Source organism: Xiphophorus hellerii, chromosome 8, assembly GCF_003331165.1.
Source record: "Xiphophorus hellerii strain 12219 chromosome 8, Xiphophorus_hellerii-4.1, whole genome shotgun sequence".
Taxonomy (NCBI): domain Eukaryota; kingdom Metazoa; phylum Chordata; class Actinopteri; order Cyprinodontiformes; family Poeciliidae; genus Xiphophorus; species Xiphophorus hellerii.
This window is the reverse complement of record NC_045679.1, coordinates 24,650,415-24,664,264: the sequence shown is the minus strand read 5'-3', so window position 1 is coordinate 24,664,264 and position 13,850 is coordinate 24,650,415. Positions and strand designations below refer to the sequence as shown.

The window sequence follows — 13,850 nt, the reverse complement described above, 5'->3', positions numbered from 1 at the left end:
CTGCGGTGCACTGAGGACACTAGGGCCGCACGGACACCGAGTCCGCCCGAAGCCGTCCGAACCAAGAGGGACGGCGAAGTTCGACAGACTTACGGGACTTGGTAAAGACTTCAGCTGCTCTTCGCTTTTCTATGAGAGAAAGAGCTGGGGGGTTTATTTGCTTCCGTTTGATTTCTAGCCGAGCGTCAGACCTGCGTGGCTGTAGAGACATGAGTGGACTGTCCACAGAGGAGCTGTCCCTCAATGGACCTATGAAGGTAGGAAGGAGGTCACGAACTCACATTTTTCTGATATTGGTGTTTAACTTACCTACTTTTGCTTATGGTTGTATCAGCCATTCACCTTCAACGACATTTACTTTAAAAAATTTTTTATAAAAAGTGAAGTATTTCTGCTATTTTCTTGGTTTAATAAGTATTAGGAGAAACAGTGAAATATGTTTCACTCGAATTAATTTAGAAGAACAACTGCTTTTTTTTAAAAAAAGTAGCCGAATACTCGTGATATAAAAATTTTCCTAACTTTAAAATGTTAAATGTGTTGCATCTCCGTTTTTAAATACTGGTTGCTCTTAACAGGCCGACCAGCAGGGGGCGACCTTAACAGAATAAACTGTGATACTGTTGACCAATACATAGGGAGTTTAGTTTTAAATAACAAGGTAAGTTAGACTGTTGTTGAAACAAACATTTTGATTGTTTGAAGGTACAGCTTGTGATACTGATTTTGGGACACGAGACTTGTTTAAAAAAAAAAAAAGCTGTTTACAATTACTATAAAATGGAAATCTGTTTTTTTTTTTTCAAATGTCCAGGTTTTGAGATGTTTCCTCACAGCGTCGCCTCTGAATTAAATCTGAATCATTGTGTAACTTTGCGGCTAAAGCAACCAACCTGAATGAAGTGTCAGTCGTAGAAATTAGGAGTTTTTCTGACACTAAACGTTCCGGGTTACATTTTTGGATTTTCTGATTTTTTTTAAATTTATTTATTTAAAAGGTATAATTAATTTTCTGACAGATCACACTGAGTGATTACATAACATCCCATGTAATTGTATTTTTTAGAAAAAGCTGAAAAGTGTGGCACGCATTTGCATTCAGACTCCTCTGAGTGTAAATCTTTACAGAATCCTCTTTTGCTGCGTTTGAACTTTGCAGTAACTGTTGCATGTTGAACATTTTTTGACGTGGCCCGGTCGGAGCTGCAACACTGAGCAGCTTCTCTGGCCTTCGTGAGCAAAACCACCCCCACAGCATGATGCTGCCACCACCATATCTCACATTGAGGATGTGTTCGGGGCGACGTGCGGTGCCAGTTTATCCTGCGCACACGCGACCTTCTGCATGTGAACCAGAGCGATTTCTTCCCATCGGTTGCCACGTTGCCGGGAATTTTTACGGACCCACGTTGCAGAATCATACACAGGACGCAAAAAAGAAAGGATTTATTTACAATAAATACTGAACGTGTACAGTGATGATAAGTTCTGGTCTCACGGTTCTGCAGCATCTGGGGAAAAGAGAGGCTGTTAGCACCGTTCGGACTGGCGTAGATAGGTCCCAAACGATTACTCCGATTAATCGTGATTATTGAGATTAATCGTCAGCTAATTTAGTTGTCGATTAATTGTTAACTGGAGCACGCAGACTCCAAAAGAAACCATCTGATGAAAGAAAAACATACAGAGAGCAATAATAAGGCCGAAACTGAGCAAAAAAGACATACATTTTGCATTTAAGACAAATAAAAGTTTACCCAAAACTCTTCATGCGGCACCTGGTCAGAAGAAAAATCGCATGTTAAGCACCTTTTCAGTTGTTAATAGTAGTTAACATATTAATTTTATTGAATCAAACAGAAATCATGTAAGGTACATGCATAATTTCTGCCATTTAATGTAGTACAGTATACCAGAGTTAGCCTCAAGTTACATTTAATCTGCAACCCTAACTACACATTTATAGTGTTTTTGGTGCTTTATGTAACAGTTATTCCGTTTTCCTTTATTGGATTAAATATGAAAAAAAACACACAACACTCAAGTGATTTGGAATACGGGTGTCTCCCAAAAAGTTGTCACTTTGAGTTTTTTCCTTCCTTTTATGTCTTCTTGCTTACTGACTGTCCTCAGAGGGAGCAGTAAGAGGTTGAAACAGCTGTGGGTGGAATACCACAGAGGATCTGCAACTAGTCACTATGAATTTGAATGCTTTTGTTTTAATTTAACACATGCCCTCAGTTTTCTCCTGCTGTTTGGTTATAGAAACCGGACCCAAGCTAGGGGTCGGAAAAACAGCCAAGACTGAGCGAAGTGCGCGATTTCCTGCGGCCTGGAGGCTGATAGAAAGTTCATATATTTTTTTTTTTTCAATGTGGTCTAACAGGCACCAGTTGCAAACGAGTGAATGAATGAATTTTTGGACCGAAGCCACACACAGTCATTTCAAACCATTCACTACCAATCTGAAGGTGTCTAGCTGCTGGATTGTGACCAGATTTTAAGCATCCACAGATCTGTTTTTGTATCTGCTGACTCAGGTTCAAAATTCAAAAACAGTGTACAGGAGCAAGAGGAGAACAAATGGAGAAGGAAAACTATACAACAAAACACGTTTTATAACAAGTTTGTAATCTGTCAGAAGAGCCTATTTTCACATTTTGTTAGAATAAAAATGTTCTCTTTTCAACAAGACGCCGCTCCTGAATTTTTCTCTTTTTTTTTTTCAAAAATCTGCCAGTGAAACACTTCTCTAAGGAATAAAGGACAACAGAGATGTTACCAAAACTGGACATTTCTCCAGCGTTGTTTAAAAGATTTGACTAACAGGGAGGTCTCCAAGAGGCCAATCAACATCAGTTTGGTGTTGCTCATCTATTATGTCATCAATGCTCAGGCTAGTTAGCATCCAACAACAGTGGGTAAACAGGTTTCCTGTATCGGTAAGTTGTTTCTCCATCATTAGCATATTTAGCAGAGTACATGAGGGCGATTGACAGCGCTAAGACCCTCCTCCTGGTTCTGATTGGTTGTTTTTAGCTCTGTATTTCTTCAGACGGCAATGATAGAACAAGGAAAAGGTAGAAAAGATTGATATTTTCACAGATTATCTGACTCATAGCAAACAGTCAGGACACAGTGACAGTTTTAACAAAACTGTAAAAGACTTAAAAAAAAAGTTATATACTGCCTCTTTAAATGAAGGAGTATGTTTTGAGAAAGCAGTCGTCGGGTTGTTTACTGTCAGCCGAGTTAGTTAAAGTTAGGTTATTGGCCTAATTCTATTTATGACCCATATAGGAACTATGGTAGATTCAAGACATAAATCTTTACCAAAAAAAAAACAAACAAACAAGTATAAAGATAACGTGGTTTTAAAAAGTAAATGCTTTTTCAGAAGACCTTCAATAGTCTAACAACGTTACCTCTAATTCATCATGGTGGCAGTCGTTAAATGACCCCTGGAGTCGGAGCGTGACCTCCTGGGAGATTCTGCTCTATTCTGGAGAGATAGAAGTGATATAATGTTAGTTTGATGGACGGACGGAGGGAGGAGAAAAGGAGATGGACCAGGGCCAATGATCTGCAAGCGCAGGAACTAAAGAAGAGGCAGAGAAATGATTTCATTGAGAGCTCGTTCTCTACCCAGACTGAAAAAAAAATGGGAGCATGCTACAGAGGATGAGAGGATGAGGAGCAGCCAGGTGTTTTAACCCATTTAGGGGCATTATTATTATTATTATTAAAACATTTTGTCCCCCTCCAAAAAAAATGAGAGCCACATCCAAGACCCCGCACTAACGCAGGCTGAGGAGAAACTGGACGCGTTTCTACTCCTTAATGTTCCCAAACGGAGCGGAGCAGAGAGCGGTACTGGCTGGCGGCCGATGCCCGGAGGAGAGCTGCTGCTGCGGCGGCGGCGGCGGCGGCGGCGGACCAGAGGGAAGGCGGCACCCGAGAGTCGCTGTTCACTACCGGGGATCTAGGCGAGCCTCGCCGAGGCTGAGGCTGCGGGCATGGGCTGCGCTCCCAGCATCCACGTCTCTCAGAGCGGGGTGATCTACTGCCGGGATTCGGACGAGTCCAACTCCCCCCACCAGACCACCACCATCTCCCAGGGCACGGCGGCCGCCACGCTGCACGGGCTCTTCATCAAGACGGACGCGGCCGAGACCATCCCCTCGGTCATCACCTACCAGAGCCGCCACTCGCGCAACAACTCGCACCGGGAGCGAAGGGAGAACAGCGGGGGGCACGTCCGCATCGAGGCCGAGACCCAGACCAGCCTCGCCAGCCTTAAGGTACCGGTACCGGCATACCGAACAGCGGTCTGGTTTCTTTTCTTTCTTCTTTTTTTTTCGTACCTTAGACAACGCAGCCGCCGCCTCCGTGTCGTGAGTGATAATAGAGACTCGGTGGAGGCCTTTGTGTTTTGGTTTCTCCACAGGAGGGCCCGATGCTGCGGGTGTTCTCCTGAATCTGACGAGCTCATTCAGTCTCAAGCTCATTCATTGTCTCTGTCGGTCTGCATCCATACAGTCAGCAGGGAGAGCTGCTGTGTAATAATGATGCTGAAGTTGTGTGACAGTAGCTGCTTTGCTAAAAGGTCTGAGACATCCATTCTGTCACGTTGCTCCAGCAGGTGGTTCCTGCACAAACACCTAGCCCCGATTTAAGTTCTGATGACAGTTTAACCCTTAGAGGTTGGTTTATTTTACCCAAACAGCTATTTAAAATTGTATAGGAGCCACAAATAAAATCCAAACCATGTGGAAATGGCCCTTGTGCAGGGCCGGATTTATAAAATGTTGGTCTGTGGGCTGTTTGGACCACTTCTTTTGGTGCCCTACATCCCATGAATGCCAGTTACAATGGGTTGTTAAATAACAGTTGTGTGCTTGAATATTGTTTTATGATTCACATCATTGGTGAGTGATATGGGCTTAAAGTTTTATCATGATATTCTATAGTTCTATTGTGATAATAAAAGTGACAATATTACTTTTTAAGGTAACATTAGTAGGTGACTTGTGGAGCAATCATAGCTCCACAAACACAAACACTGCTCTTGGTAAAAAATTATAATGTGTTTCTTCTGGACTGCTGCTTGACAAATGTACAAATTCTCTGTTAGGTCTCATTCTACTTTTCTTGTAACTAGGAAGCGAAAAATAACTATTAACAGAAATGACAAAAATATTAGTCAGAGTTGGCTCGATAAATTTTACGGGATAAAAGTTGCGACTTACAGACTTACAAAGTAAAATGAAGTCAGCTTGTTATAGGCATGTAGGGCCCCCCAAAATCTGGAGTCCCACCCAACTTGCACCAGTTAGGCCTTAATGCTAAAGTCTAACCCAAGCTTCATGAATTGAGTCATTTAATGCTCGTCTCAGCTCTCCATTGTATCATTGAGCTGACATCAGACTGTAAGTGCTCCTATTCTGGAAATCACTTTGCATCTAATTGCTGAAAGTTATTTCCTTTTGTCACTTTACTAAATGTTTGGGTACAGACGTTTCAAGCCCTGCAGACTTCCCTTTTAATGTAATTGAAGTCAACGCACTACATTCTTTCTTTGCGTTGTGCTTCTATCATTCTACGTTTTGCATTTACATTTCACATATGTGTGAGCATCTTGCCTTTTGTGTAGAAATCTTTGCTGTGTAGAAATCTTTGTGTAGAATGCCTGGTGCTCAAACTGTTAAACGTGGAGACATGAACTCAGTACTTTTCTTTCCAGACTGACACAGTAAGGTGCAGTTTGACCAGTGAAAATGTGGCATTCCTGCATTTGACCTGATTTTTCTGAAAGCTGTAAGAAGTCACGTGAATTCGCTAGTGGAAAATAACTTTTTTTATTCATTTTTAGATTGTACGACATTTAAACAACAAAGTTTGTGTGGATTTTATGTGACAGTAGCTGACTGCAATTTAAAAATTGTGGCATACATTAGTACCCATTCTCCCTGAGCCGATACTTTACAGCATTACAGAGCAGCTCTGCCCGGTGACTGCCCCACTCAGCTCCTTCACACTGGCCAGCAGCAATTAGCAAACACCTGGTAGAACTGTGCAGTAGCTGAGCTCATTATAGAGGCCACTTCTCAGAGAAAGGCTGGTAAAAGCGTCATTAAAGGGTTAAAGAGGAGAGATGTTGTGATGGCTTCCTGAAGGTGGAGTTTCAGAATGAGAAGGAGATTTTTTTAAGAGACAGTGGCCCAATGTCAAGGCTTTAAATGATGACGTCAAATTTCATTTAAGTCATATTTGATATATGCATATATATATGAAGCATTTTTATAAGAACAGAAAGTAATATAGTTACTTGATTTGTGCTTTGACATGATACAATGTGGCTGAAAAATACACAATTACTGCCCTGTAATCATTTGTAAAAATAAACAGGACTTCTGGCTATTTTTCATTAAGGTTGTACTTTTTGTAAATCATCCATAAGCTTTAGAGAAACTTTGTTTCTCTATAGCTTCTGTAATACAAGTCGCCATTGGTATAAAAAAAAAACTCGTATTTTGATAAAAAGACTCTCTAACTACAGGAAGTAGTTAAAGGACGATGGCGAGGCGTGTTTTCAGATAAACAAACTTATTCATGCGGGAGCTTAATTGCATTCCTTATTTAATGGGAATGCCACAATTGCGAAATTGTGTTTCGTTTTTGTCGATATCAGTGATCTATTGATATCGCACGCATTGACATTGCACACATTTGTAACAGGAAGAGCTATGTTTGCCCACCAGGAAGCAGGAAGTCCAGGACTACTAATGAAAAAATGCTTCCAATCTGTTGGAAGTAAGAAAACTACAAAACATCTTTCAGCTAAATTACTTTTTACATGAATCGTTATGATCCTATAAAGAACAAACAAACAAAAACAATTACTTCCTTCACTACATTAAATGTACAGGCAATAAAGGATGCACAATTTCAATATTAGATTATTTTACTTCCATTTTAAGGGGGTGCAAATAAATAAAGAGGGTGATGTTTAGCACTTATTTGGTTCTTTTTTATAGTCAAAGCTCTGCCTTTATATTTAAAGGAAGCTTTTATAATCCGTTAGGTTAAATTTACTTAATTCTACTTTTATATAAAAGTTCTCTAACCAGAAAAACAAACAACTAACACAAAGTAACATGATAATGTCTGCATGCTGGTGTAAAAAGGCCTAAAATCCAACGGAGACTTGGCCGGTTTCCTTATCACATCCTGTGATAAAATTATATGTGTGCTTCACAGTGATCCCTCTCATGAGGAGGCATGTGAACATCTTGCTATTTATGATCAAACCCTAGAGGATATTGTTGTGTTTTGTTAAGAAGCGACGCAGCAGATGATCGAGTCATCAGACTCCCAGAGCACGTTAACCCATTCTGACCCGGCTGAGACCGGGAACATCTTCCAGGAAGAAGCCATTCGAGCTACGCTTCAGCTAAAAGCAACAAAAAAGAAAAAAAAAACTGACAGTAAAAGTTAAATAATAATAATAGTGATAATAAAACCCAGTTTCTATAAGTATTTTTGACAGGTCAGCACCTGGCTGAACCATCTGCAGTTTTTGGGAACATTGCAAGACGTCGAGTGGCTGACTGCTGTGAAAAATACCCAGCATGACATTCCTCACATCCACTGCAGCTTTTACGTTTAAGGAATAAAAGTGTCTCATCCACTTGTCACAAAAAAACACTTCAAGCGGTGATTGTTAAAGCTGTGAAAGAAGGAAATACACAGCATAAGGAACTGCAGTCAAGCTCAAATGTAGTCACACCGCCGGCAGATATAGGTAGGGCTAAAACGATTCATCGGATTCATATTTTAATTGATTATTAAAATATTCGTCGACTAAATTAGTAACCGATAAGTCGTTAACTACACAGACTCAAAAGGCAATTTTGCTGAAAAAACACCTTAGTCAGAGCAGTAACTGAACCAGTGCTGTTGAAAAAATATATACATTTTTCATTTCCGATTAAAAATAAGCAACTTCATGTTCAACCCAAACCGTGGTATATTTTTTAGTTTTGTCAAGTTCAAATTCATTGAAAAAAAAAATCTCATATTAAGCACCTTTTGCTAACTAATAACTCGTATGTTAAAATGGGATTGATTGATTGATTTGATTTGTAATGCATTTATAATATTGTATAAAATAAGCTTAAATGAAAAATATGCAGAATGTGGCAATTCTTTAGCCGATTAATCGCTTAATTGCCAGAAAAATTGATTAATTAAGTAGTTGTAGGCTTGCTTTTTCTATCAGAAACAAACTTTCTGGTTGAATCCAAGTCATTTTAAATCTAAGTCTGCTGGAAGTAGGAATATATATTTATTTATTTTTTTGCCTTAACTGTAGGTTACGTAAACTTCTGATCAGGGTCATTTGGGTAGCTTCAGCCATTATTGTGTTTAAAAAGAGAAAACACAAAAATTTGACATTATTTGGTTTCAGCCATACACTACCTATGGGTTATCATTTATATTTAGTGACAAAAATGTAACAGTAATGTGAAATCTCTGCATCTGTATTTGCTGACCTCCTTTTCAAGCGGATTTCTCCCTGCCATACTCTCCCTCCTTTAGCTCTGAACGTCTGGATTCAGTCCGCTCAGACTGACCTGTTGTCCGTAACTAAACGTTAGAGATCCAAACTTTCATCCTTATGGTAAAGATACGCCGTGCTTGTTGTCCATAAATAGACATTTTACAGCCGCGATGGCAGAACACTGACGGCATTGTGATGCGGCTAGCTCTTCTCCAGACGCTTTCACTCAGGCTATTCTAAGCCGCTGCCTGCGGCATGCACTTCACCGGGACTTGGATAACTACAGTTGTCTCTCAGACATTCGAGGAAGAGCCACTTCCAATGTCCGCCGAGTGACACCACGTTTCCAACGACTGCCCACGGAGGATGCCGCGAAGTAAAGCTCCTTCAGCAGAGACTGCTGATACGATTACAATCACAGGCGTGATACAATTTTAGTGGCAAATTCTGTTTGTTCATTCGATCAAACAAAAGAGTGATCCACTGCTCTTCAGGTAGGCTCACCGTGGCTCTTAAATGTGTACTGTACACCCGGTTTGACTGCACCACGCTGCTACTCTAAATGTTTCTTCAAATATGATATAGTTTAGTGAAGTTTGATATGTTGGAAGATTATTCTTATACCCCTAGTACTAAAAGATTCTCTGCAGTGGTTATACGTTGATTTTATATTATAAAGCTTCATAGTAAAAAAACAAAAAAAACAATTGTCAGAAAAAAAGCAATAGATATTAATCATATTAGTTGATAAAAGCCTAAAAATGATATAAATGCACTCAGAAAAGTGTTGAAAAGTTATTATTTTCCACATATTATTGTATGTGTCATTTTATTGCAATCTGCATATCGGCAATCAGCTACTAAGCCTATTCTGGGATCGATTGGCAGTGGGTCTATCGTCCACTAGGGGGCTTTCGCGCTCTGTCATCATTGCATTAAACTGCAGTATGAGAGAAATACTACAGTAAATCACTATTATTATTATTCTGTCTTCCCTCTTTTCAACAGTGTAACTGTATCATTTTGTCACCAGCACTTTGATACTGTCGTCTTTAGCTGAAAAACTCAAACTAGTGCCTTTATTTCCAGTCACAAAACACGCATCGCTCTCCTCCCTGCGTTGGTTACGGTTTTGTCTCTGCGTGGTTTTATTACACTCCTCAAGATGCAAGAGGAAAGTAACAATATATCTGTTTACTAAGTAAAATGACAAACGTAGTGACGCGCAGTGATTTGGAGGAGTAACTTTAATCTGGTTACTGGATTGGAAATAGAAAAACATCAGATATTGAAAACAGGGGTTGGATTAAAGTACCACGTTACTAAGACCTTCCTTCTGGCTCCTGATTGGTTGTGTCTGACCAGAGGTGGTGAATTTCTGCAGATGCATTATTAGCACTAAGAGGAGGTAGAACAGTTTGAGTTTTTTAGAGATTGTCTGTCAGGACTTGTACAATGATAAAATAGGGAAAAGATATAATTGTTAATAATTGTTGTCATGGTTCCACACTTTATGCCAATGAGATTGCTAGTCTGTTGCATAGTCTTCCTGTGGCAGATGCTCACACTGGGCACTTATTTAAATACCGAAGATGCTAACGGTCGCAGTGAGTGTTTGGGTTGTGAGGAAAAAGCGATTTATCATGGTATAGCATCATTTTCTCATATAATCCTGTAATACCTGCTTCTCCTTGCTGATGTCTCTCTCCAGTGATCTTTGGGCGAGAAGCATTTAAAGGCTTTTAATACATTTATAGATCAAGATGTTTTTTTTTATTGCCCAGTCAGTGTGTGTGTGTGTGTGCGTGCATGTGGAGTGTGTTGGTTTGTCAGCTGTTCCTTTGCTCTCGCCCAGTTTCAGCGCCAAGAGACGATCAATGATGCCATTTATTATTAAAACCATCTGCCTCACCCTGCAGGATCTTGATCATCCGCCACGGTGTCGATCACGCTCCTGTGCATGTGTGTAGGCGCGCACATATGTGTTTGTGTATGTTTGCATGTACAACTGATCTGTTTACCCCTCTGGTGAGTACAGCGGGGGTGCGAACGGTCACATGTAGAAGAGCTGATGCTGGTTTAGACACAACACCATGGGGGCTTTGTGGAGAGTCGCTGACTTACAATACACAGATCAGAGTATTACTGGCAACTTCTCACCATCATAATTGTGCAAAAGTTCAAGATCAGTAGGGCTGTAGTAGCAATACATTCAGCTCACTCGATGAGACGATACCAGGTCAGTCTTTGTGCACATTGTAAATGTGCACAAAGGTTTGTCGATATTCCCTAATGTCGGAAAAGGGCAATTTTGTAAGTGAGGTGTTTCCATTAAATAAGAAACACAATTACAATCACACATGAAGGAGTTTGGTCACACGATATGTCGTTAAAAACCATGCCTCCTACCACTTCCTGTCGTCTTCTTTGTCATTTCCACCAGTAGTAACATCCGATTGTTGGTCACATTTGTTGTGGAAAAAACGTTTTCTTTGCATTTTTGCAAAATACACCAATTTCAATACGACTGAAAATACCCACCTCATCCAAGCACCAAACTTTTTGTTGAAAAATGTTAAGTATTTTTTCTCTTTTTTCCCCAAAATTAACAAGTTTCCATTAAGTGGACTTATTTTCGTAATTCCAATTTGCGCAGTTATGTGGTCAATGGAAACGCAGCTGTAGTGGAAAGACTTTCCCTCCGTTTTTTTTGTTTTCATAAATAGAGTAAAAGTTTCACCGGTCACAATCCGATTTTGAAGAATCTATAGTCAGTAGCTGCGTTTCCGTTACAAATGTACACCAACAGCACAATTTCGCAATTGCAGTGTTTGCATTAAATAAGAAATGCAATTAAAATCACACGGAAACAAGCTTATTCACGTGATAAGTCATGGCGGCGATGACAACTTGAATGGAGAAGTTGTTAAATGGACCAAATTTCCTGCAAGCCATTATGAGAGATTTGTTGAAGGAAACCCAAAATGTTTAAGCATTTTAATACAGTTTAAAAGACAAGTACTAATGAAATGTATGTGAACTCCAGAATTTGAATGGAGGAAAAAACAAAACTCTTAATAAAAAATATCTTCTGGCATTTAGCAAATAGGAATATTTTGGTAATTCTGCTTAACCCAAACAGGAAAAGTTTGTCCTAATTTAGTCAGACAGTGAAAAAAAAAATGGTTATGCTTTTTTTTTTTTTAGAAGTGTACATCAAACAGTAATATGCATGACATTCTCTGCTGTTTTTGTTGTTTCAAATTAAATGAATTTTTTTTTCTTTCCCATATTGACTTGATCAGAATGTTTTTTTTTTTTTGGTGCGTGGAGAAAAGAAAAAAGAGTTTCTGGGAACTTTTGGCTGATATCTCTCCACACACAGTCATGCAGTGTTTGGTTGTAATTAGGCCTGTCACAGTTGTTACATAATCGCCGGCCGCAATTATTGGCGCTGACCGCAATCATTTCGTATAATGGTCATAATCATGTATACTTACATGTATGTACCAGCTGGATGAAACTAACATGTCACTGTTCTGTCACAGTTTCCACATTATTTCCCCCTGACTCGGGCTTTTCTCCAGCCCTTTGAATGACATCATGCTGCTGCGCCCATTCGTTTTTCGTTTTTTCCTGCTCTGGTTCGATGGCACCTGATTGGAGAGTTGGAGCCTTTGTCTGTCCGTCACTGTCGTTTAATTAACCCCCCTGATCATTTTGATCAGCATCAATTAGCGACAGTCCCGGGCTGAATGAGATACGCGTGGAGGACGTGCACATCGTGAACAAAAAGGGTGTCAAGATTTCCCGAACCTGTTTCATTTCTCCAGAGTAAATGCAAACCATCTTGAGCTTTAATAACAGCAGTGTATTCCTGGTCCTGTCCAAGCCCGGTAGAACAGCTTCATTCAAACCATTCTAGAACCGGCAGTGCTCTGTTCCCAGAGGAAAAGATTATTGAACGTCTTGACCTATTTGGACTTCATGAAAATACCCCATCAGATACTGTTAAGCAAAGCTCAGATCCTCAAGTCTTTGTATGTAGGAAAGTATGAAGTTGTGGTTTATATACAGTACACACATTGTATTGGTTTACGCATAGCTTTTTGCTAAAGATGAAAACCTTTGTGCAACAGTTTGTTTATGCTGTAAAAAATCTAGCTATTTATTATTACGGTAATTTTTCATCTAATTTTGTTTGTACGGGCAGTGTCATAATCACTAGCCAGAAATACAGCCTAGCTGATCAAAAACGTTACACCAACATATTAACAGTTCCGAACAAAATGATGGAAAACTACCTTAAACCAGAAATAAATACAGTTACTTGTTGACTAGTAACTGTGTTTTGTGTCAAATGATCCATGGATTGGATTTGGGGAAAAGACGTGCAGTGACTGTAGGGCTGTTGTAAGCTAGGGATGCACCGATCCACTTTGTTCCACTTCCAATACCAATATCTGAGGTTTAAAATCGTCCGATACGGATCGGATACAGAAAGACGGACTGAATTGATTTGAAATGTTTCTTTTTTTTTACCACACACATAAATGTCCTGAATTACAAATTTAGTTGATAAATACACCAATACAGCACACTTAAATACACCAGGAGCTTCTCAAGGTTGGTACCTTTAAAAAACATTTTTTGTAAAATGTAGGTAGGGTTGGGACTTTGACATATTAATTAATTACTTAGATTTAAATGTTTTTTTTTTTGTTTGTTTGGTTTTTTTTTATCGCCCCGCAAGGGGTCTTTTTGTGGGCTCTAGTGTCCCTTTTTTCAAAGTAGGCTGACAGGAAAGGGGGAAGGAGAGGGTGAAGTCATGCGGTAAATGTCGTCGGGTCTGGGAGTCGAACCCGCGACAGCCGCGTCGAGGCTACGTTTTGCCTGAATGTGGGTCGCGCTAACCCCTCCGCCAACATGGCACGCCGATTTAAATGTTTTTAATTAAGAAATGTATTTGCCTTTTTGTTTGTTTGGGGGGTTTTTTTTACATACAAAAGTCCAAATACGGAACCTTTGTCTTTGAGTTTCTGGTACGCCCGTAAATCTGACGCACAAGCGACATCCACAAAAAAATGTGATGGATGACAAATCTACTTCACTTGGTCCACTAAGGATTTTAAAAATATGTTTAGCTGGTTTTGCTTCATCATTCATTTCTGGAGAAGTTTTTGTTATGGTTCCATGAAATTTAATTTCATTGTTTTCACACTCCACTTAGCACAAAGCAACTGAACAAAAGGACTTTATTCCTGGTCATTCCTCGTAGTATGATCGT

At 39.7% G+C, this 13,850-nt stretch overlaps 1 protein-coding gene and 1 long non-coding RNA gene across 4 annotated transcripts in view; one reads left to right on the top strand and one right to left on the bottom strand.

Moving 5' to 3' along the window:
• The first annotated feature begins 8 nt into the window (after positions 1-8).
• pde8b (phosphodiesterase 8B) overlaps positions 9-13,850 on the top strand; it is a 47,775-nt gene continuing 33,933 nt past the window's right edge. For 2 of the 3 annotated variants that reach the window (XR_004340078.1, XM_032569171.1), the window contains exon 1: positions 3,426-4,301. Coding sequence is in view for 2 of the 3 variants with exons in the window: in XM_032569171.1 (XP_032425062.1) it covers positions 4,017-4,301 (285 nt within the window). In the remaining variant the exon portion in view is untranslated. Of the gene's footprint in view, positions 258-3,425; positions 4,302-13,850 lie in introns of those variants that run through there. The other variant, XM_032569172.1, reaches the window with a different exon arrangement.
• On the bottom strand, positions 1,432-6,250 carry LOC116723946 (uncharacterized). The gene is made up of 2 exons (XR_004340081.1): positions 4,365-6,250; positions 1,432-3,502 (listed from the first exon to the last, which is right to left on the bottom strand). It is a non-coding gene; the product is annotated as an uncharacterized LOC116723946 (long non-coding RNA).